Genomic DNA, 25,101 nt, shown 5'->3' with positions numbered 1-25,101 from the left:
AAATGCTTCAAAAATTGCGCTCGACATCAACAGAAGAGAAGAGATGAGATTATGGAATAATTTGAAATGAGGCTCTTGTTTATAAACTTGGGACAAAGTAAATGGAAGCAGAACGTTTTGAACTATCGGGAAGTTACATAATGACAGGGGATACAGGGGGTCAAGTGGATAGTGGACCTGGCTGGATTTTTCCACAGAGATGCATGGATTAAATGGATCAAAAATGATTTTCATATATGCTATAATAACAATAACTTGAAGATTAAATCTGAGAAATTAGGACGGGACATCTTTTTTAAAGTTCTTCTCTTTTACACAGACATTTGAAAAGCTAGAATTAGTAAGTGCTCCATTCAACACATAGAGCATTTAAAAAACCTGTAAAACACAGGAACAGTCCCCTAGGCCCAAGATATTAAGCCAAACATAATGCCAATTTTAACTAATCCCTCTGCCTGTCCTTGGTCCATATCCCTCCATTCCTTGCACATTCCTATGCTTAATCAGAAGTCCCTTAAATGCCCCATCACATTTGCCTCCACCAGCACCCCTGGCAGCATGTTCCACACTCCTGCTACTGCCTGTAAAAAAATTTGCTCCTCACATCTCTTTTGAACTTTCCGCCTCTCACCGTAAATGCATACCCCCTACTTTTAGGCATTTCAACTCTACAGAAAAAGGTTCTGACCATTAACCTCATCTATGTATCTCATAACTTTATAGACCTCTATCAAGTCTACCCTCAGCCTCCTCTGCTCCGGAGAAAAAATAATGAGTTTTTCTAGCCTCTCCTTATAGTTCACATCCTCCAATCAGGCAGCATCTAGTAAACTTCTTCTGCACCCTCTCCAAAGCCTCCATATCCATCCAGTAATGTGACAACCAGAACTGAATGCAATACTCTACGTATGGCCTATCAAAAGTCTTATAAAGCTGCAAGATAACACCTTAGTCTTGTACTCAATTCCTTCACCAATAAAGACAAGCATGCCATACGCTGCCTTCACCCCCTAAGTGCGTGATCACCAACTCCCTCTGTACCTTAATGCTGTTCAGGGTCCTGTCATTAACTATATACTTTTATTCATCATTTGATCTCATACTTTTACGGATTAAATTCCATCTACTATTTTGCTGCCTACATCTGCAACTGATCTTTACCCCGCTCTATCTTTTAACAACCTTCTACACCAACCACAACTCCACCGATCTTTGTATTGTCTACAAATTTACTGACTCATCCATCGAAGATTTCATCCAAGTCATTGACATACGTCATAAATAGCAGAGGTCCCAAAATGGATCTTTGCACAAGATCTCTAATCACAGACCACCGGACTGAAAAAACATCCTTCCATCACTACTTTGCCTTCTAGGCAAGCCGATTCTGAATCCATGAGGCCAAGTAACCATCAAGCCATTGCATCTTAATCTTCTGAATGAGTCTACCATGAGGGACTTGCTGAAAGCCTTATTAAAATCCATGTAGGCAACATTCATTTCTCTACGCCCATTGTCAACTTCTCAAAAAATTCAAAAGGTGATCAATCAAGTTACCTCAAAGCAGTAATTTAAACAGAAATTGTGTCAACTTAGGAACATGTCAGCACATCGATTAAAGGAAGATGGAGTAAGGGCGACGTAGCATAATGAATTAGGATTACTGCTCAAGTGGAAGGAAACACCAATACTGATACGTTGAACCTGTTTTCATTTGAGTTATCGGTATTTTCAATACAGATTTGAAAAAAAACTGCGTTAATATTGGTGTCTAATGCAAAATTAAGAGCATTAGACAAAGCGGGGTGCTACAAATGAGTACTTTAAATTTTTAAAGTGTTAATTAACTTAAAATGGCACCTAGAAATTCAAGCATAAATTTAGATGTTTTACATAAAGGAAACACAAACAATTTAAAAAACTTTTCTCCCCATATGTAATTAGTCTTTTAAAGAATTAATAAGATATTCCATTATTTTCTTTATGTCATGTAATAACTGCTGGATTGCATCTCAGAAGACACATCAGCATTAGCTTGAAGTTCATAATGGCTCCCTTCTGTTTGAGGCTGGTCTTTCCATCTTCACGGAATAGTAGCCAGAAAATTATTTTGGCTACAGCATTATTGCAGTAGTCATTAAGGTTTGGAATGTGGTAGCTGTACTGGCTAACTATAAAACAGACATAGTGGTTTTAAGATGTTAAGTGTGCACAAAGTTAGTAATAGAAACTCAACATTTTAGAGATAGAGTTTCTACTCTTGTAAATAAACAGTATCAAAAACAAAAGAAATGTTCGTCAATTAAAAATTATAGGCCTTCAAGCTTGTCACTTTTCTTTCACTGATAGAGGAAGAAGGAGGCAGTAAAATCTAACACTATCCAAAATGAGGGAAGATTTGTGGATGTCACTTTCTAAAAGAAAAGATCAGAATGGACAAACAACTCAAAAAAAAGGTAACCTTGTATGGTCTAGGAAGGGGAGGGAGGAGTCTGAGACAGTCCAGGTGAATTTCAGGTCGGGATGGAAGGTGTTAGTAAAGTTGATGAACTGTTCAACCTCCTCGTGGGAGCACGAGAATTTCAGGTCGGGATGGAAGGTGTTAGTAAAGTTGATGAACTGTTCAACCTCCTCGTGGGAGCACGAGTTTTCAGGTCGGGATGGAAGGTGTTAGTAAAGTTGATGAACTGTTCAACCTCCTCGTGGGAGCACGAGATTTCAGGTCGGGATGAAGGGCTTATGCTCGAAACGTCGAATTCTCTATTCCTGAGATGCTGCCTAACCTGCTGTGCTTTGACCAGCAACACATTTGCAGTCAAAAAAAAGGTACTAAATGTATTTGTACTAGTTTGACCAGTTTGACAATGGAGGATATCTCACTTTCAAAGGAAGGAAAGCAGTTTGAACAAGTTTGAAGCCACAGAATGGGACAAAAGAGATCACGTTTAACAGGACATTCGTAAAATACATATCACTCAATAAAAAAGGTAAATTTAAGAGAAATCAAGAAACAGGAAAAACTGGTGAAAGGTTGATCGCTGCTTCATTTTTTGCATTTAGCATCAATATAAAATATCTTCCTAAGTTGTACATGCTCCCTGCTCCATGAGAAACTGCAGAAATTAGAAGAAACTTCCAAGTTCACCTGTGGACAGCAGTTTTTAAAGTTTACTTTGGTCTAAGATTATTGATATTTTATGAGAAATCTCAGACTTGTGAAAATAAAAAATGTACATGTGGAAACTATGCAAAATTTAAAATCTGTAATGGACATTTAAGATCAGCTATGGTGGAGCAGGCTCAAGGGAATGAATGGCCTACTCCTGTTCCTCATTCTTATGGTCTTTGTAATTATGTGTTCTGATATGTACATGCAGACCACAGGAGCATTTTTTTGCATGTCTTCACTTAAACAGCAACATTATCAGTACTTTTGAAGAAATTGCAAATGTTTATTGTCTACCTCTGAGGGCACATTATGCAAGTAACATTTCCATACCACAGAATTGTTTGCAGATCTGGAAACCATATTAATCAAAGGAATGCAATAGCATTGAAAAGGATGCAGAGGAATTTTACCAGGGGGTTGGGCTGGAAAGTCTCAGTTACGAAGAGATTGAGCAGACTGGGGTTGTTTTACTTGATGTAGAGGAGATTGAGAGAAGAGATGATTGAGGCATATAAAATCGATGGGCATAGATAGAGTTGATGAGGAAGGAATTTAGCTCTTGATGGAGAGATCAATGACCAAGGGCCATAAATTTAAAGGTAAGAGGAAGACGGTTTAGAAGAGATGAGAGGAGAAATTGTGTCACCAAAAAGGATGGCAGGAATCTGGGACTCATTCTTATTAGGATGGTAGAGGCAGAAACCCTCCTAATAGTTAACAGGTATTTAGATGTAACACTTGTGATGCCAAGGCATACAGCCATTTGAGCTAAATGCTGGAAAATGGGATCAGAATGGGACAGATATGATAGGTTGAACTGCCTTTTCCTGTGTTGTACAAAGAACAAAGAACAGTACGGCTCAAAAACAGACCCTATCAAGACTGCACTGACACTAAGAAACTAAAAGACATTTGCGTCAGAGGTCAGTATCCCTCTCTACTCCCTATCTATTCATTAATCTGTTAAAATGCCTCTTAAATATTTCCATTATCTCTGGTGACACATTCCAGACTGTCAACATCCTCTCACATCTCCTTTATAAAATTATCCTCCTTTACTTTAATCTATGCCCCCTAGTAACTGTATTTCTAACCTGGGGAAAAAAAAGACTCCAACTATCCATGCCTCTTATAACTTTGCAAAAATTTATTTGCAAACCCCTCACCCTTCAGTGTTCAAATGAAAACAAACCAAGTTTGTCCAATCTCTCCTCATAGATAATACCGTCCAAACCAGGCAACGTCTAGACAAACGGTTTCTGTAGCCTCGCCAAAGCCTCCACATCCTTCTGGTAATGCAGCATCCCATACACAATATTCCAAATGTGGCCTAACTAAAGTTCTATACAGCTACGACATGACTTCCCAATTTTTATATCTCTATGGCCTGACTATTGAAGGCAAGTATGCCAAAGCCTTCTTTTTCACGTTATCCATCTGTCATTTCACTGAACTGTGAACCTGTTTATCTAGATCCCTCTGCATGTTAACACTATTAAAGTGTGCTTCCATTTATTGCATACTTTCCTCCCACATTAGACCTTCAACAATGCGTCACCTCATATTTGTACGGTGGCACAGTGGTTAGCACTCCTGCCTCACAGCACCAGAGATCCGGGTACAATTCCCACCTCGGGCAACTGTCTGTGTGGAGTTTGCACATTCTCCCCATGTCTGCGTGGGTTTCTCCTGGGTACTCCGGTTTCCTCCCACAGTCCAAAGGTATACAGGTCAGGTGAATTAGCCATGCTAAATTGCCCATAGCGTTAGGTGAAAGGGTAAATGTTGGAGAACGGGTCTGTGTGGGTTGCTGTTCAGAGGGTCGGTGTGGACTTGTTTGGCCAAAAGGCCTGTTTCCACACTGAGTAATCTAATCTAAAAGCAATCTGCCATTTCTTCACATAGTCTGGAGACCATCAATATTGTCTGGCAATCCTCCTCACTATCTGCAACTCCCCAGTCTTTGTCATTTGGAAACTTACTAAGCAGGCCACCTACTTTGTCCTCCAAATCATTTAGATATATTAAAAGACAAAAGAAGTCCTCATACTGATCCCTGCAGAACCCTTCCAGAGCTATTCTCGTCTGTGACTAAGCCAATTTTGTATCCATCTTACCAGCTCACTGCAGACACCATGTGATTTCACCTTTTGTATCAGCCTGCTGTGAGGGACTTTGTCAACAGCCTTCCTAAAGCCCATACAGACTGCCCTCACCAATCATCTTTGTCATGTATGCAAGAAAACACCTCAATCAATTTTGAGAGAGACAACCTCCCCCACACAAAGCCATACCACCTAAAGCTATTAGGTCCGTATTTCTCTGAATGGGAGTAATCCTATCCCTAAGAATCTTTTCTAATAATTTCCCTACCACGAACATAAGACTCACCAGCCTGTAATTTACCAGGATTATCCCTGTTTCCTTAAACAAAAAGGAAAGACACTGGCTATTCTCCAGTCCTCTAGATATAGAGGAGAGGTCCTAAAGCATACTTTTATGACTCTATAGGAACTAAATTAGCCAGTGTAAAATTGTCATCAGTAAGATAGGAAAAGGTTCCAAAAGTACTTTCAGCATTTTACAGAATTAATATTTTGGACAACATTTTGAACAATGGGTTCTATTCCATGCATATTAATATAGTTAGTGTTATTTATTATTTTCACTACAACAAGCAATCAGTGAATGTTACTACAACCATGTTGGGAATCTTAAAAATGCAAGATCTGTCAATTTCTAAAAAGGAAAAATTAAGTAAAAAATCAAATTTTCCACGTAGGAATTATTAAAACACTGAATGACCAAAGTTGATGAAAACAATATTCATTTGATTAAACCAAGAAAAATGGTTTATCCTACTAACCTAGCAGTTGTTTCTTAGTGCTCGATACTTTTGCCATTTGTCACCTTATTATTTTCAGTTCTCTCAATCTCTTTCACTCCTATCATTATGTTGTCGTCATTCAGGTTCTACGTCTACTCAGGTTACATTAATAGCAATACTCACTCCAAAAATCCATCCCTTCCATTCTACTCTAAACTTCTATTTATGAATAAAAGAAGTTTGAGGGGAAGAAAGTCAAAATTAACCTGTTCTCCACTGGACAAATGCTGGGCCACCTGAAACTGTTAGAACCCTTGTTGATGTTCCGTTATTTTTATTCTTTTGTCAATTTTGGTTTGGAGCTATGAATGGGAAATTATGAGCTGAAGGTGACTTGTGGACATTGGCAAACAGCTTTGTGGTAAAAGGAAAAGAACAGCCCCAACAAACTTTTAATAATTAACCTTCAGGCCTGGCCTGACCTCAAACAAAAACATTTGTTTGACTGTGAGGCCAGGACAGGCCTGGAGGTTAATTGCAAGCTGATTCTTTATTAAAAGGATTCCTCCAAACACACAGACGGGCACAGTATTTAAGCAGATAGCAGAAGTTAGAACAGAATGGAAACTTTTTTGTTACTTCACATGAAAAATCCAGTGAAAAGCCTTAAGTCACCACACCACGGCACCTATGTTAATGATTGAAATGGTCCATAATATTAAAAAAATGGTAAAATTAAGATAAAGTTCATTATAGTTCAGCTAATGGCTCTGAGGCTTAGGGGAAGTTGATTCAGGAACAATGGAATACCCTGAAGATGCAACCAGGTCAAGACTGCTACACTGGGCCAGAAGCCTCCACCAAAGACAACCGCCATACTGGACCACTGAAAGTTACTTCCTTGCTAGCCTGGCAGAAGGCTTCTGTTCCCCATCTGCTACTCCTCCAGACACTGTCACTGACACGCCATCCATCCCTTTCACTGACACTTCCGTTCCATTAGGCAATCTGGCCTGGCTGCAGACCTGGAGCCTCAGCAAAGCTTACGGGTCCAGGCCGGGGGCATCAGCTCAGGACCTGCTCTTCGCTTGACAGGAGACCCTAGGCTGGGGTAGAGCCATGTCGGCTCGTCCTGGAGTTACTGCTGCTGTCACCAAAGGCCTCCTCCTCCTCCATTCGCCACTCTCTAGGCTTTAAAGAAAAGAAAACAAAAGAAAAAAGTGAAAAAGAAAGCTGATGGGAGTGATGAGCTCCAGGCTCAACTGCAGTACTCGCCACCATCTTGGAAACTGGATCTCTCAGGGCAGGACTACAGTTGAATTTGTTTTGTTAAACAGTGTTTTCTGGGGATGATATAGAATGAATATTTGAAAACACCTTGCCTAATCTCCCTTGGAAGCCCAAGATGAGAAAACTGATTTGGAAGTATTCCTACCTAATTGAACTGAAAAGATGACTCTGATGTTTCCAGAAAACCAGCCAAGCATGTCCACAGCTACCATTGTGAAACAAGGTATTGTGAAAACCATTTAAGTAATCTGGCCAGTTGTTATTTTCTTTCATATATCACTTAACCATGTTTGTGTGAATGAGATGTTGAAAACAAAAGTTTCAGTTTTATAGTCCATCAATTAGATTAATTTGTTGTGCATTTTTTTCTCTGATAAAGTTTTGTATATTTATAAAATTTGTTAAAACTCTTTTGTATAAATTACAAAACCAGTGCCTGGAATTATTTATTCATAATGTCTGGGGTTGGTTATTCAGAAGTCTGGTTAGGAACAATTGTAACTGTTGAGGGTCTTTGAAGGGTTTAAACTTTATTGTGTTCCAAATAGAGAAAGAAAGACTGATTTATTTCACCTGTCTCTATGTTGTAAGAAAACTAACAGGAAACTAAAAAAAAAATCTCAATTCTATCAACACTAAGCTAAATGCAAATTAAATGATATCAAAAAGAAAATCCTTCCCAAGCCATTTCAAATCTTGGAAGACTGAAAATATTCCAAACCTTTATAAAACAGCTAAGCCACATCCACACAAAATCAACATTCATTCTGTACAAGCTGAATAATAATATTTGAAGTTAAGGTTTTAAAAATAAAGTGAAATATAAAAATCAAGAACGTCATTTTTTTCTTAATTCCCTTTTATATCAGAGTACTGTAAACATTTTATTCAATTAGGACTGGCTTCATTTCCATAGTTTTGGCGTACCAGTTAATATCAACAAACGTATTCCATGCACAACTGCAACAGTTCCCCACACATTCAAAAAACAGTGGATTTTATTGTAGGTTGAACATAATATGCAGAAGAAATTCAAAATCTGACAGACAACCACAGTTTCCAAATGGTCGCGTTTCCTTGCAGGAAAATCATGGCAACACTTATGCCAAAATTGCATTTATACTAAATCGTTTACAGAAGGGAAAGCACTATGTACTTCTTTACGAAAGAAACGTTAAAACATCTGATTTAATGTTATCATTTCAGTTTCTGACTTGTATTTCCAGTCGGGAAATACAGCAAAAAAAAATTAGTTTAGATCCGAGACAGAGCAAAACTGCTATGTATTTCACTTATTCCCATCACAGACTAGAATGTGCACTTGTTTTCGCAGTAAAATAACGCCTATCTGCCAAGTTCAAAATGATCGAAACGCCAAGTTTCAACAACACGAAACATAACAGTTTTAAAATGAAGCGAGACTCTTCACAAAAAAAATGGAATGCGGCACACCAGATTACCAATCGGGATCGCCTAACAACCTCATCCCTATTGAATGAGTGAGTGAGTGAGTGAGGGAGGGAGTTAGCGGTCGTGGTGGGTACTTCGACAAACAGCAACACTCTGGTGGTACCGAGAGGCTGCTGCCGGATGCTGATGTTCGTACAGGCACGCCGGGCCAGGCAGGTGTCCAAATGCAGCTGCAACCCAGGCAGCCAATGGTCCAGCTCATGGCAAACTTCATATCGCTTTTGGAGTTACAGTACCTAAATTACTACAATGGGGCAAATAAATATATAACCCCCACCCTTTCATATCGACGCTGCAGGCAGCTTTTTCCAAGTACAAGCGAACGGAGAAACAACCTTGGGAGAAATTCAAATCGTGTCCTTCCGCCATGCAACATAAAATGTCACAACATTGAAAGACAATAATCAGAATAAAACATAAAGCATCAGTGTTCGCCAAGGACTGCTTTCAATTCATTCTCTCTGAGACAGTCACTGCTTCTATTCCTAATTTAAGAAGCCTGTCATAATTTCCTCATTTCCGCACAAAGACGGCTCCTCTTGCTCATCATCATTCAATTTATCGCCTATTATTATCGGTGCATTGTTTCAATCAATACCTGTCTCCACGTTGAGGGATATTCTTGCTTCAGTGAGATAGGGCGTATCGCTCTTGGACCTTACTCTTCGAATGGGCCGACGGTCTGCTGGCTCCCCTGAAGAGGCCGCCATTAATGTAGCAGTCGCGATGAGACGGTCGGCCGGCGACAGCGGCGGCACCTGCACGACTCACTCGAACCTGAAACAGCCCAGACCCTGATACCACCTCTGCCTGTACACCAACAAAAACACACAATGAAAAGGAATCAGATGCAGCGCTGCAACCAATCTGGAGCAGGAGATCCCGCCCACACCCCCTGTACAATGAGACACACACACACATACAACCAAGAAAAACCCGCCCACAAAAAGGGACAGCAAATTGTCAGACTTTGGCTTTCCCAATATTCAGGATAATTATGTATCATTGTGTCTCTCCATATAGATGAATTCAAAAATTCACTTCTGCAAAGGGAGCTTAACTGATGTGTTTTGTTACGGGTGCCAATTATCGAACACATTTTCAGACATTAAACATATTAAAAACTTGGAACGTAAATATCAAATGACAGCATACATTTCCAATAGATTTTTATCATAATGTTAATACTATTCATTATGCAATTCCTACTAATTTGTAATAGCACCCCTGTAAACATGATGTCAATTTAAATGGCCATACCTTTTTCATCAACTGTTTTTCATTCACAGTGCTTTAACACCAAAATAATGTAGTCACTGTTGTTAGCTCATTTCAGATAACCAAATGATATCTGTTTTCATTTACAGGATGTGAGCTTTGCTGGTTCAGCAAGCATTTGTTGTCCATCCAACTGTCCTTCAAAAATGGTGAAACACCTTCTTGAACTGCTTTAGTCCCTGTGGTGGAAGTACACCTCAGCTCTATTAGAAAATTAGTTCCAAGATCTGTTAAAAAAACAAATGAACGTCTACTAACAAGTGACCCTCAGAAAATTTGTCAACAGACTGCTTAAGCAAGCCTCAAACTCTGTGAACTGCCTACCACTCCTACCCAACTGCTTCACCTTGCCTTCACAAATATCCAACCAGCATTAATGGAAATCTTATAAATTTATGTGCTTTTATTTTATTAAATATCAAAAGTAAATTGCTAAAAAGCCAGAAACAATTATATTGATACTTGATGTTATAAACTTCAGTACAACAAGAGAACACAGTTATATGAAACATTCTAACATAAAACAAAATCAGCACAATATATCTTCTGAGAAACCATAGATATTTAAATTAGTCAAACAAAAGGAATTTAACAACAGCGTAAATTGTTGAAACGGATACATTTAGTCAAAGCTTTTCAGTTTGCAATCATCAGAATATATCAATATAAAGAGAAACAACATTTTTGTAATGCAAGAGTAGAATGTGCTGATTGGTTGGCAAGGAAATTTCTGTTGCCTTCAAGAATATAGCAATTTGATAAGAACCTACAGCTAACTGCCAACCTTTATACTTTCTGTCTATAAGGAACAGGGTATTCTGTATTAATATATGTAGTTTCCAATACATATATACATATATAACCTGATTAACAACCTTAAATTGGTGGTCCATGTAATTACCATGCCCAAGATTATTTAGGAAATGGTGCTGGATTCCAGAATTCTACGTTATGCCGGTGACTGAATTTTACATTTTGCAAGCATGTGATAGTTACAAACAACAAATAAGATGAAAGGTCTGATAATCCGACATTTGGTGCTGGTTTTGCAATGGGTGCACATTGGACATTGCACCAAGAAAATACTTGGCTGTTATTTAAATGGTGCAGATGGGAATTCAGTTTAATGTCTCAGCTACAAGACAGTGTGTGAAGTAATTTGTCCATGAAATGCAAAACTGCTTTAACACTGCATTGAGGTATTGAATGAATGGAAGTGTTAAAATCCAAAACTAGTACTTCAACCTATAAATCTGTGTTAGAGATGTTGTGTGTGAATTTCCACAGGCTACATTTAATTCAGCTACTCATTAAGAAATCTCACAAACAATCAAGCACTGAAACAATTATTTGCACTTTCCCACATGTGGCAACCAAAGTAAGATCCTTGAAGTAAACATATTAATATCTTCAGCATGAACATCCAGTCCCTATATATCTCCATCCGCCATGACGAGGGCCTCCAAGCCCTCTGTTTCTTACTCTCCTGACACTCTCATTCATTTGGTTGAACTGGTCCTTACCCTCAATACCATATGTGGGTCTTGATGCTGTAGGTGAGTATGCTGAGGACATAGGCTTGATAAACTCACATTTTAGTGTTCTCAGACAAGTTGCTGTTGTTTCATAATATCTTACTCAGTTGTGTCATAACAGTTGCAGCTTTTGTGATGTGTGTTGATTTCAATGTCAATTTACAGGCGATTGTATAGATGAGAAATGTGAAGCTATGAACAATCTATAGTGTCACATTGTCACTGCAACTAGATGGTGATATAGCAATATCCCGGATGATGATATTTGATTCCCTGATGCTGATGGGTAAATCAAACACTTTACATGAATAAAATAATCTATTAGCTTGCTGCTGAAGGTGTTGTTTAGCATGGAATGCTAGGGCAGCATAATCAATGAAGAGCAATTCTCTGATAAAGACACACACACCTTTATCTTGGATCTCATGCAAGCGAGGTTAGAGAGATTTCCTTCAATCCTGTTACCTACGTAAACAGCAACTGTAGATCATCTAAAATAAAAGCAAAATACTGCAGATGCTGGAAATCTGAAGCAACCACAGTAAATGCTGGGAAATTCTGCAGGTCAGGCAGTATCTGTGGAATTCAATTTAACTCTTCTTCAGGATGCCAATATCACTTGAGCCTTACAATATTCCATGCAATGTATCCCTCTCACAGCTTGCTTTTCCACTATATTGTCAGTAAATGTGGTTACAGTACACTTTGATCCTTCATCAAAGTCATCTATATTTACATATATAAACAATAACACTCCAATTGTTACACTTCACCAACTTGTAAATTATCACTTTATCCTGACTTCTCTGTTTTTTTTGTTGATTCATCAATTCTCTATTCATGTTAATATATTATCCCCAACACAATCAGCACCAAAACAGAGCAGCTTTTAAAAGAGTTTCAAGGCCAGAAAATGTGAACAATTGGATTCTTTTGAGAAATTTTAAGGAGACTCTGTGACTCACGGTGTTACTAACATTTTGGGATGTGCTGAAAGAAAGTGCTGCTGAGAAATCTATGAGATTTACCTCAAGCATATTATTATTTGATACGGACTGGTCGACCTGTGGAGGAATGGGACGAGAAAAAAGTCAGTTCACCTCTCAGACCCCCGTTGTAACACACTTGTGATGTAGGCAGAGCTTCCATTTGAAGTTTCATCTGAAATATGTCATCACTAACAGCAAAATACTCCCTCAAAGTCAATTCAACAACAGAACTTAAATTGCACAACCTTATGACCCTGAGGTGAGAACATCATCAGCACAAGGAAGGGAATTGTGCTCTCTAACTCTGATAAGGTTTCTAAATTGAAAGCTAATATCTCAATCAACTTTGGTAATCCAAACCAAAAAAACTGATTATGAAAGAGAGAATAGAGTATGAATGCAATTTAGCAAAAAATATACAAATGGACTGTTAAAACCTCTGTCAATATATAAAGAGGAATCATTTGGCTACAGCAAATGTGCTCCATTGAAGACAGAATCAAAAGAATTTATAATGGGAAATCAAAAAATGACAAAGATATGAAATGATTACCCTTTGTCTGATTGAGAAAGATGCATGACATCTCCCAAAATGGAGAGATCCAATTGGGAAGGGAGAATGAGGTATTGAACAAAATTAAAATTAGAAAGAGGATTGTCGTTGAAAAATTAATTGGGCTGATAAAGTCTACCACAAGAAGCTGGTTAGAAAGATGAAAGCACATGGGACAATAGTTAATGTAGTGGCATGGACTAAGGATTGGCTAATTGACAGTAAACAGAGAGTAGGTATAAACGAGTCTTCACTCTTTTTCAGTAGGAATAAATGAGTCTTCTCACATTGTCAGGCTATGCTACTGACTTATTTTAAGGTCAGTACTCAGCCTACAGCTGTTCACAATAACTTGAAACTGGGGATCAAATGTAGTATTTCCAAGTTTGTGGATGATACAAAACTCAGTAGAAATGTGTATTGTGAGAAAGATGTAAAGTGGCTTCAGGCAAGCTTGAACAGACTGCAAGAACATGGCGAATGAATTATAATGTGGACTTTTTACAAAATTCATTCACAGGATGTAGATGTTACTGGTCGGGTGATTGCCCATAAAGCAATTAAGATTCATCCATATTGCAGTGGAGTTGGAGTTACATGTAGCTCGGACAAGATAAGGACAGTTTCCTTCCATAATAGACATTAATGAACCAGGTGGGCTTTCACCTTGACAAATGAAGAGCAGTTCCATTGTCATAATTAGACTTCTAATTGCAAATTTTTATTGAACTCAAATTCCACCATCTTCCAGCCCACGTCCCAGAACATTACTTGAGTTTCTTGATTAATAGTCTAGTGATAATACTACTAGGCCATCACCTCCCCTGAAATATAAGATTATCTACTTTGGTAGGAGATGGACAGAGTAATGGTTAAAATGTATAGAGTATAAAGGGACCTAAGTGCCCTTGATGACATGTCACTCAAGGCTAATCTGCAGGTGTAGCTAGTAATTAAGAAGAAGGTTAATAGAGAGTTAGTCTTTATCGCAGGAAGATTGAAGTAGATAAGTAGTGAAGACTAGCTTCAATTGTTGATGAATTTGATTGGATGGAACCTGGCGAACTATGTGCAGTTTGGATTTGTTTTATCAGGAAATATATTCTTCTCATAGAGGGAGTGCAACAAAAGTCCATCAGGTCTGTTCCTGGGATGGTGAAAAGAGATTATGCAAATTTAGCTTGCATTTTGTAGGGTTTTAAAGAACGATTTCATTGAAACCTACAGAATACATAAAGGAAAAGATAGAGTAGATGTAGGCAATTTGTTTTCTCTGATTGGAAAGTCTAAAACCAGGGAACACAGTTTGAAAATAAGACAGAGTGTCACTAAGGTCAGAGATGAGAAATTATTTGAACTGAGAGGGTTGTGAACCTTTGGAATTCTATACCAGAGAGCATGTGGATGGTTAGTCTTTGAGTATATTTAAAGTAGAATTTGATACAGTTCTGATTACCGATGGCATACAGCATTGTGGGGATGGGATGACTAAAAGGTTGATCAGCCATGATCACATTGAATGGTGGGACAGGCTCAACAGGCTGAATGACACACTCCTGTTCTCGTGTTCCTGAGTTTCTAGAAAACAGATAACATGAAACAGAACCAGGATGTCATGAGTCCAGATGGCTGGAGCAAGAAATGATTGAAGGAAACTTCTATTAGGGATAACTGCAATGTCAATTATCGATTGACAGTTCATTTAGCTAGGTTTGTAGCCTACTCCCTCCCTGAACAGGTCCTGGGTTATTTTGTTCAATAGCGCATACCAGAACTCCCATGTAATTAGTTGCATCACAAGTATGATTAAAGCTGAACACTCCATCATCTGCTCCTTTACTAAAATATCATTACTGTACAGTTTAAACAGCAGGGAAACTAGGGCAATTAATTTCTAAATTAAATCAATCCGATACTAATAGCAGGATGGGTGATAGCTTGCTGAAGAAGCATGTGCATGCTGCTGGGCACCAAAGTGATCTACAGCAAGTATATCTGTAGGAGGAGTTTGCAGTCTGAGGAACTTCAGATCTGAAATGAGGAGCTGGAATCTGAGCTGCAGACATTGAGCCTCAGGGAAATGGAAAATGACCTTGACTCTTTGCCCCAGAGGGTGGGCACAGCCTTCAGAATAATAATTCAAATTTGGCCTGTGATCAGGGACAGGAGGGTATGACTACAGGCATGGGCCCCAAGGGGATTCAATTTGTAGGGACTGGCCACTGCAATTGTCCAATAGTTATGACATTCTTGTAAGCTATGTGAACAAGTGTGGGCACTGGAAGGAGGATGAGCAAATTGACCAGAGCACCATGGTACTACTTCAATTAGGGAAATGGAATAGGAATTTAGTAATGGTAGGGAACATTATAATGAGGGTGGTAGATACTATGCTCTGCAGGCACAGGCTGTGTTTGGCTCTGGTGCCAGGGTTAAAGACATACCCTTGAGTCTGGAGAAGATCTTGGGGTGAGAGGAGAGGGATCCAGTTCATGTCATCCAGATTGGTTTCAAAAACAGTGATCAGACTATTTGGGAGGTTCTGCTGAAAAAATTTCAACAGTCAGGAGCTAAATTAAAAGGCAGAATCTTTAAAGATAATATTACTACCTAACCAATGGGCAAACTGTCATGGAGTAGCTAAAGTCAAGGAGTTAAATTCAAGGATAGGTGTGAGTGGTATGTCTTTCAGTTCATGGGGCACTGGGACCAGTAATGAGATAGAAGGGATCTGTTCTGGTGGGAAGGACTTCATTTGAACTATGTTAGGACCAATGTTATAGAGTCCCTACAGTGAGGAAAGAGGCCATTCAGCCCACCAAGTCTGCACTGACTCTCCAAAAAGCATGCCACCCAGATCCACCCCCATGACCCCACATTTATCACTTTCCTCCACTTTGGAGAAAACCAAAGCATCCCATGCAGACACAGGAAGAACATACAAGTTCCATACAGACAGTCACCCAAGGTTGAAATTGAACCCAGGTCCTGGAACTATGAGGCAGCAGTGATAACCATTGTGCTTCCATGCCACCCCAGAAGAAGAATTTGAGAGTTCTCATCCATGAATCACAAAAGGTTGGCATCCAACTTCAGTAGGTAATAGGGAAGAGTATTGAAATGTTAGCCTTTATTTAAAGGGAAATGGAGAATACAAACTTGCTAAAATTACACAAGGCACTAGTTAGACCACAGCTGCTATATTGTGAACAGTTTTGGGTTCCTTGTCTAAAGAAATATATGTCAAGAGTGTGGTGCTGGAAATGCACACCATGTCAGCATCCAAAGAGCAGGAGAATTCTCATTTTGGGCATAAGCCCTTCAACAGGAATGAGGCTTGTAGGCTGGGGGAGTTGGGAGATAAATGGGAGGGGGTGGAGCTGGTGGGGAAAGGTATCTTAGCATGCAATAGGTAGATAAAGATGGGGGAGAAGGTGACAGGTCAGACAGGAGGGTAGGGCGGATAGATGGGAAAGACGATGGACAGGTCAAGAGGGCAGTGCGAAGTTGGAGGGGTGGGACTGGGATAGGGTGGGGAGTGGGGGGTGGAAATGAGGGAACTAGTAAAATCACATTAATCCCATGCGGTTGCAGAGACCCAAGGCAGAAGATGAGGCTTTCTTCCTCCAGCTGTCAGGTTTGGCAATGTAGGAGGCCCAGGAGTTGCATATCCTTGGTAGAGTGGGAGAGAGAGTTGAAGTGTTCAGCCATGGGGCGGTGGGGTTGGTTGATGCGGGTACCCCAGCAATGTTCTTGAAACAATTCGCAAGTCGGCATCCTGTCTCCCTGACATAGAGACCACATTGGTGTGACGGATACAGTACATTACATTTCTGGAAGTACAGGTGAAACTCTGTCGGATGTAGAAGGATCCTCTGGGGCCTTGGACAGAGGTGAGGTGGGGGGCGGGGGGGAATATAGGTGCAGGTTTTGCACTTCTTGCGGTGGTAGGAGAAGGTGCCGGGAGTAGGGTGTGGGCTGGTGCGGTACATGGATCTGACAATGGAGTTGCGGAGGGAATAGTCTCTCTGAAAAGCTGATAGGAGTAGGGAGGGAAATGTATCCCTAGTGGTGGGGTCTCTTTGTAGGTGGCGGAAATGGTGGAGGATGATGCAATGTATACGGAGGTTGGAAGGTGAGGACCGGGGTGTTCTGTCCTGGTTGCATTGGGAGGGGAGGGGTTCAAGGGTAGATGTGCAGGAAATGGAGGAGATGCACTGGAGGGCATTGTCAACCATGTGAGAGAGGAAATTGCGGTCTTTGAAGAAAGAGGCCATCTGGGATTTTCTGTGGTGCAATTGGTCCTCTTGGGAACAGATGTAGCAGAGACAGAATTAGGAATAAGGGATGGCGTGTTTACAGGAAGCAGGTCAGGAGGAAGTGTATGTCCAGGTAGCTGTGGAAGTCAGTGGGTTTGTAGTAGATGTCCATGGTTAGTCAGTCACTGGAGATGGAGATGAGGAGGCCCAAGAAGGGGAGAGAGGTGTCTGAAATTGCCCAGGTGAATTTGAGGTCAGGTTGAAATGTGTTAATGAAGTTGATGAACTGTTCAACCTCCTCTTGGGAGATTGAGGTGGTGCCAATACAGTCATCGATATAGCGTAGGAAAAGGTGGGGCATGATGCCAGTGTAGCTGCAGAAGATGGACTGTTCCACGTACCCGACAAAGAGGCAGGCATAGCTGGGACTCATGTAGGTGCCCATGGCTACCCCTTTGGTTTGGGGGAAGTGGGAGGATTGGAAGAAGTTGTTAAGGGTGAGGACCAGTTCAGCCAGGAGGATGAGGGTGTCAGTGGAAGGGTACTGGTCGGGACGGCATGAGAGGAAGAAACAGAGGGTTTGGAAACCTTCGTCATGGCGGATGGAATGTACTGGGGCTGGATGTCTGTGATGAAGATAAGGCATAGGTGGCCGGAGAAATGAATGTCTTGGAGGAGGTGATGGGTGGGGATGGTGTCCCCAATATAGGTGGGGAGTTCCTGGACTAAGGGGACAGGATGATGTCAAGGTAGCCAGAGGTGGACTAGGAGCAGGCTGAGACAATGGGTCGACTGGGGAAGTTGATTGCTGGAGAGTTTGAATTTGTAATCTGTACTGGCTGTCCTTTCAGATCCAAATTATGTTGGTCTGAATGTGGTCGGAGTCCGTATGGCCAGAGGCAGGCACTGAGGAAGGAGATGTGGCTGTGGTAGCAAATCTGTTTCATGACATGGCTGAAGAGCATAAGGGCAAAGGAGATGACCTGGAGATTTCGGTGAGAGACAGACAGACTCATTGCAATCCTTGTTGAGAGAGAAGAACTTCTTCAAGGTAGGCATCCTTGGAAGAGGATTCACAGTAAGGTTAAGATCAACTAGGCAGAAGTGAGTACTGCAGATGCTGGAGGTTAGAGTCGAGAATGTGGTGCTGTTAAAGCAGAGCAGGTCAGGCAGCATCTGAGGAGCAGGAAAATCAACTTTTCAGGCAAAAGCCCTTCATCAGGAATGAGATGGGAAGCCTCGGGGGTGGAGAGATAAATAGAAGGGGCGGTGGAACTGGGGCGAAGGTAGCTGAGAGTGCAATAGGTGGATGGAGGTGGGGGTAAAGGTGATAGGTCAGAGAGGAGGGTGGACCAGATGGGTGGGAAGGAAGATGGAAAGGTGGGATAGGTCATGAAGGTGGTGCTGAGCTGGAAGGTTGGAACTGGGGTAAGGTGGAGGCAGGGGAAATGAGGAACCTGGTGAAATCCACATTGATACGCTAGGATTGAAGGGTCCTGAGATAGAAGATGAGGTATTCTTCCTCCAGGTGTCGGGTGATAAGGAAGTGCCAACAGAGGAGGACCAGGTCCTGCATTTCCTTGGTGGAGTGGGAGGGGGAGTTGAAGTGCTCGGCCACAGAGCGGTGGGGTTAGTTAGTGCGGGTGTCCTGGAGATGTTCTCTGAAGCGTTCTGTGAGTAGGCATCCTGTCTCCCAATGTAGAGGAGACTACATCAGGAGCAACGGTTACACTAAATGTGGACGTTTAGGTGAAATTCTCCTACCCTCCCTCTCCTACCTTGCCTAGAGGTAACCCATCTACCCAACCATATCTATGGTTTATTTATCTTCCTGAAACTGCCATCCATCACATCCTTGGTTCATGCAAATTCCTCATTGTCTCTAACAGCCTCTTCAAATGATCCATGCAATCCCATAGGATTTACAACCAAACACACTTCCTGCAGACATAATCATCAGGAACATTGAAATCTTCCCTAATCTCCCATATCCAACAGGAAGAAGACATCGATGTAGAGATTGCTAGAGAAACCCAGGAGGTCTGGCGACATTTATTGAGAGAGAAACAGAGTCACTTGAGTCTTGAGTCTGGTCTGACTTTTCTTCAGAACAATCCATTTTACATAGTTTTAGATTCAGGCCGTTAAGCCAGATAATGTTGTAAGGAATAACAAAATATGTTTTGCTATTTGCCAAGAGGTGCGAGGGAGGAGCAAAGGACTCCTGGGAAGGTGAGTCTAACTGTTAAAAGACTTACTTCAGGCGTCAGAGCCTCCATTTGCCGAGTGGTATGAGGTAGGAGCGAAGGACTTCTGGGAGTTTTTAAGTGGGTGAGATCTAAACCCGAGACTCTACACTGCAAGGCCTCTCTCCCACCCACCTCCTCTACTGGAATAGTGTAGGGGGACAAGCTGAGAATAGTTCACAGGTCGGCACAACATTGAGGGCCGAAGGGCCTATTCTGCTCTGTATTGTTCTATGCTCTATGTTCTAACCTTACTAAGAGTCTGTAAACTAGGTAAGTTTTCAGGTTTTTTTTCCTTCTTTTCCTTTGTTTAGTTCTGTGTGGGCTTTCAGAGTAGCGGGATATGGCTGATTGGGCAGTTGCATGTTCCACCTGCAGAATGTGGCCAGTAAGAGACACTTCACATGTCTCTGCTGACTACATCTGCAGGAAATGCACCCAACTCCAGCTCCTCGAAAACCAAGTTAGGGAACTGCAGCTGGAGTTGGATGAACTAGGGATCATTTGGGACGCAATTGAGAGGATGTACAGGGAAGTGGTCACTCCCCAGACACAGGATAAGGACAGCTGGGTTACTGTCAGAGGGAGGAAAGGGAATCGACCGTCAGAGCAGGGATCCCCTGTGGCCGTTTCCCTCAGCATTAAGTTTTGGATACCGCTGGTGGGGACGGCCTACCGGGAAAAGCCATAGTTGTCAGGTCTCTGGCACTGAGCCTGGCACTGTGGCTCAGAAGGGAAGGGGGAGAAAATAGAAAAGCGCTAGTGGTAGGGGGCTCAATAGTTAGACGGATTGACAGGAGATTTTGTGGTCAGGAATGGGACTCCCAGAAGGTATGTTGCCTCCCTGGTGCCAGGGTCCGGGATGTCGCCGATTGAGTTTATAGGACTCTGGAGGGGGAGGGTGAGCAGCCAGAAATCGTGGTACACATTGGCACCGATGATATAGTCAGGAAAATGATTGAGCATCTGAAAAGTGACTGGAAGCTGAAGAGCAGGACCAGTAGAGTAGTGATCTCAGGTTTGCTCCCAGTGCCACGAGATAGTGAGGTGAGGAACAGTCAATGAATGCAGCTTAACACATGGCTGCGAGGCTGGTGCAGAAGGGAGGGCTTCAGATACCTAGACCATTGCGATACCTTCTGGGGAAGGTAGAACTTGTACATGAAGGATGTAGTGGTTCTGTTCGCCGAGCTGGAAGTTTTTGTTGCAAACGTTTCATCCCCTGGCTAGGAGACATCATCAGTGCTGTGGAGCCTCCTGCGAAGCGCTTCTTTGATGATTCTTCCGGCATTTATAGTGGTCTGTCCTTGTCGCTTCCGGGTGTCAGTTTCAGCTCTCCGCTGTAGTGATTGGTATATTGAGTCCAGGTCGATGTGTCTGTTGATGGAATTTGTGGATGAATGCCATGCCTCTAGGAATTCCCTGGCTGTTCTCTGTCTGGCTTGCCCTATGATAGTAGTGTTTTCCCAGTCGAATTCATGTTGCTTGTTGTCTGAGTGTGTGGCTACTAGGGATAGCTGGTCGTGTCGTTTCGTGGCTAGTTGGTGTTCATGTATGCGGATTGTTAGCTGTCTTCCTGTTTGTCCTATATAGTGTTTTGTGCAGTCCTTGCATGGTATTTTATAAACTACATTAGTTTTGCTCATGTTGGGTATTGGCTCCTTTGTTCCAGTAAGTTGTTGTCTGAGCGTGGCTGTTGGTTTGTGTGCCGTTATGAGTCCTAGGGGTCGCAGTAGTCTGGCTGTCAGTTCTGAAACGCTCCTGATGTATGGTAGTGTGGCTCGTCCTTTTGGTTGTGGCATGTCCTCGTTCCGTGGTCTATCTCTTAGACATCTGTTGATAAAGTTGCGCGGGTATCCGTTTTTGGCGAATACCTTGTATAGGTGTTCCTCTTCCTCTTTTCGCAGTTCTGGTGTACTGCAGTGTGTTGTAGCTCTTTTGAATAGTGTCCTGATGCAGCTTCGTTTGTGTGTGTTGGGGTGGTTACTTTCATAGTTTAGGACTTCGTCTCTGTGTGTTGTTTTCCTGTGTACCCTTGTGGTGAATTCTCCGTTCGGTGTTCTCTGTACTATCACGTCTAGGAATGGGAGTTGGCTATCCTTTTCTACTTCTCTCGTGAATCGGATGCCTGTGAGTGTGGCGTTGATGATCCGGTGTGTTTTTTCTATTTCCGTGTTTTTGATGATTACGAAAGTGTCATCGACATATCTGACCCAGAGTTTGGGTTGCACCTGAACTGGAGGGGCACAAATGTCCTGGGTGGGAGATTTGCTCGTGTGATTCAGATGGGTTTAAACTAGTTTGGCAGGGGGTTGGGAATCAGAGCCACATGTCTGAGAAAGGGTCAGTTGCAGACAGGACAGTGACAGGATATATTGAATCTATTAGGAAGGTTTCTCACGCGATGAAACAAAGGGATCGGTTAAAGTGTGTCTGCTTTAATGCAAGGAGAATCCAAAATGAGTGACGAGCTTAGAGCATGGATCAGTATATGGGGCAACGATGTTGTGGCCATAACAGAGACATGGGTTTCCCAGGGGCAGGAATGGTTACCAGGGTTTAGAACGTTTAAAAAGAACAGGGATGGTGGAAAAAGAGAAGGGGGTGTAGCATTGCTAATCAGAGAGTGCATCACAGCTACAGAAATGAAGGTTGTTGAGGAAGGTCTGTCTGTTGAGTCAGTACGGGTGGACGTTAGGAACAGCAAGGGAACAGCCACCACATTGAGGATTTTCTACCGACCATCTAATAGCAGTAGAGAGATTGAAGATCGCATAGGTGGGCAGATTCTGGAAAAACCCAAAAGTAGCAGGGTTGTTGTTATGGGTGATTTCAACTTTCCCAATATTGACTGGAACCTCCTAAGTGCAGATGGTTTGGATGGAGCCGTTTTTGTCAGGTGTGTTCAGGAGGGTTTCCTTACTCAGTATGTAGACAGGCCGATGAGGGGAGAAGCCATTTTGGATTTGGTGCTTAGCAACGAGCCAGGATAGGTGTCAGATCTCGCGGTGGTAGAGCACTTTGGTGAAAGTGATCACAATTGCCTCACATTTAGTATAAAAATGTGTTGCTGGAAAAGTGCAGCAGGTCAGGCAGCATCAAAGGAGAAGGAGAATCGACGTTTCGGGCATAAGCCCTTCTTCAGGAATGAGGAGGGTGTGCCAAGCAGCTAAGATAAAAGGTAGGGAGGAGGGACTTGGGGGAGGGGTGTTGAGAATGCGATAGGTGGGAAGGAGGTTAAGGTGAGGGTGATAGGCCGGAGAGGGGGTGGGGGCGGAGAGGTCAGGAAGAAGACTGCAGGTCAAGAAGGCGGTGCTGAGTCTGAAGGTTGGGACTGAGAAAAGGTGAGGGGAGGGGAAATGAGGAAGCTGGCAGCAGTTGGCTATGAAGAGATCGAGGGCGGGTAAGAAGCCAGCATGGGGTGTCCAGGTGGATGGGGTGTATTGGAGGTGGGAGAAGGGGTCATCAGAGGGTGGACAGGAGTCCTGATTGACTGAAGAGCTTCAGGGCAGATGAGATGACCTGGGGGGTGCAGTGAGAGAGGGTCTCACTGAGATCCTTGTAGATGGAGGAGGAGAGATTCTTCAAGGAAGGCATCCTTGCAAGAGAATTAGCAGTAGGTTAAAATCAACTAGGAGAAAGCAAGGAAGTAAAGAAGCTCTCCTCCTCCCTCTACAAGGATCTCAGTGAGTTCCTCTCTCACTGCACCCCCCAGGTCATCTCATCTGCCCTGAAGCTCTTCAGCCAACCAGGACTCCCACCCACCCTCTGATGACCCCTTCTCCCGCCTCCAACACACCCCATCCACCTGGACACCCCATGCTGGCCTCTTACCCGCCCTCGATCTCTTCATAGCCAACTGCCACCAGCTTCCTCACTTTCCCTCCCCCCACCTTTTCTCAGTCCCAACCTTCAGACTCAGCACCGCCTTCTTGACCTTCAATCTTTTTCCTGCCCTCTCCGGCCTATCACCCTCACCTTAACCTCCTTCCACCAATCGCATTTCCAATGCCCCTCCGCCAAGTCCCTTCTCCCTACCTTTTATCTTAGCCTGCTTGGCACACCCTTCTCATTCCTGAAGAAGGGCTTATGCCCGAAACGTCGATTCTCCTTCTCCTTTGATGCTGCCTGACCTGCTGCGCTTTTCCAGCAACACATTTTTAAGCTCTGATCCCCAGCATCTGCAGTCCTCATTTTCTTCTAGTTGATTTTTTCACATTTAGTATAACCTTGAAGAGTGAAAGGTGTAGTTACTGAGGGAAGATATTTAATTGGGGAAAAGGAAATTATGAGGCTATCAGACAGGAGTTGGGAAGTGCAGACTGGGAGCAATTGGCTTACAGAAAGGGCACAGCAGACTTGTGGAGACTATGTAAGGAGCAGTTGTTGCGAGTGATGCACAAATTTGTTCCTCTGAGACAGATATGAAGGGGTAAGATTAAGGAACCTTAGATGACGAGAACAGAGGAACTTCTCGTCAAAAGGAAGAAGACAGCTTAAGTAAGGTGGAGGAAGCAAGGATCTAGCTCAGCTTTAGAGGATTACAGGCTTGCTAGAAAGAGCTCAGAAATGGACTGAGGAGAGCCAGGAGGGGGCAAAAAGAAGGCTTGGCAAGAAGGATTAGGGAGAATACAAACGTTTTACACATACGTGAGAAATAAGAGAATGCTAGGGAGAAGGTAGGACCGATCAGGGATAACGGAAGGAACTTGTGTGTGGAGTCTGAGCAGATAGGGGAAGCACTAAATGATTTTTTTGCTTTGGTTTTCAGCAAGGAAAGGGAACTTGTTGTGAATGAAAACTTAGAAGAGCTGGGACATATCTTGACCAGATCAAGATTGATGAAGTTGATGTGCTGGAAGTTTTGGAAAACATTAAGATTGTTAAGTCCCCAGGGCCAGACCACATTTATCCTAGCCTGCTCCAGGAAGTGAGAAAGGAGGCTGCTTAGCGGCTGGCGAGGATATTTGCCTCCTCACTCTCCTCAGGAGTTGTACCAGAGGATTGGAAGGAGGCAAATGGTGTTCAACTTTTCAAGAAGGGAAATTACAGAACAGTCAGTCTTACGTCTGTGGTCAGCAAAGTTGTGAAAGAATTCTGAGGGATAGGATTTATGACTATTTGGAAAAGCATAGTGTGATTAAAGGCAGTCAGCGTGGCTTTGTGAGGGGCAGGTCATGCCTCACAAATCTTAATTGAGCTCTTTGAGGAGGTGTCAAGACAAGTCAATGATGGTTGAGCAGTGGATGTGGTGTATATGGACTTCAGCAAGGCATTTGATAGGGTTCCCCATGGTAGACTTATTCATAAAGTCAGGAAGTATGGGATACAGGGAGATTTGGCTACCTGGATTCAGAATTGGCTGGCTGACAGAAGGCAGAGAGTGGTTGTAGATGGAAAGTATTCTGCCTGGAGATGAGTGTTGAGTGTTGTCCTGCAGGGTTTTGTTCTTGAGCCTCTGCTCTTTATAGTTTTTATAAATGAC

The 25,101-nt window shown here is 42.4% G+C and overlaps 1 protein-coding gene across 1 annotated transcript in view; it reads right to left on the bottom strand.

The window, feature by feature from the left end:
* LOC132832214 (phosphatase and actin regulator 1-like) overlaps positions 1 to 9,566 on the bottom strand; it is a 488,261-nt gene extending 478,695 nt beyond the window's left edge. Inside the window, exon 1 of the mRNA XM_060850008.1 lies at positions 9,355 to 9,566. Within this exon, the coding sequence (XP_060705991.1) occupies positions 9,355 to 9,466 (112 nt within the window). The 5' untranslated portion in view covers positions 9,467 to 9,566. The remainder of the gene's footprint in view (positions 1 to 9,354) is intronic.
* Positions 9,567 to 25,101: the final 15,535 nt, after the last annotated feature.

Source organism: Hemiscyllium ocellatum, chromosome 34 (genome assembly GCF_020745735.1).
Source record: "Hemiscyllium ocellatum isolate sHemOce1 chromosome 34, sHemOce1.pat.X.cur, whole genome shotgun sequence".
Lineage (NCBI taxonomy): Eukaryota > Metazoa > Chordata > Chondrichthyes > Orectolobiformes > Hemiscylliidae > Hemiscyllium > Hemiscyllium ocellatum.
This window is presented reverse-complemented; position numbering and strand designations above follow the sequence as displayed.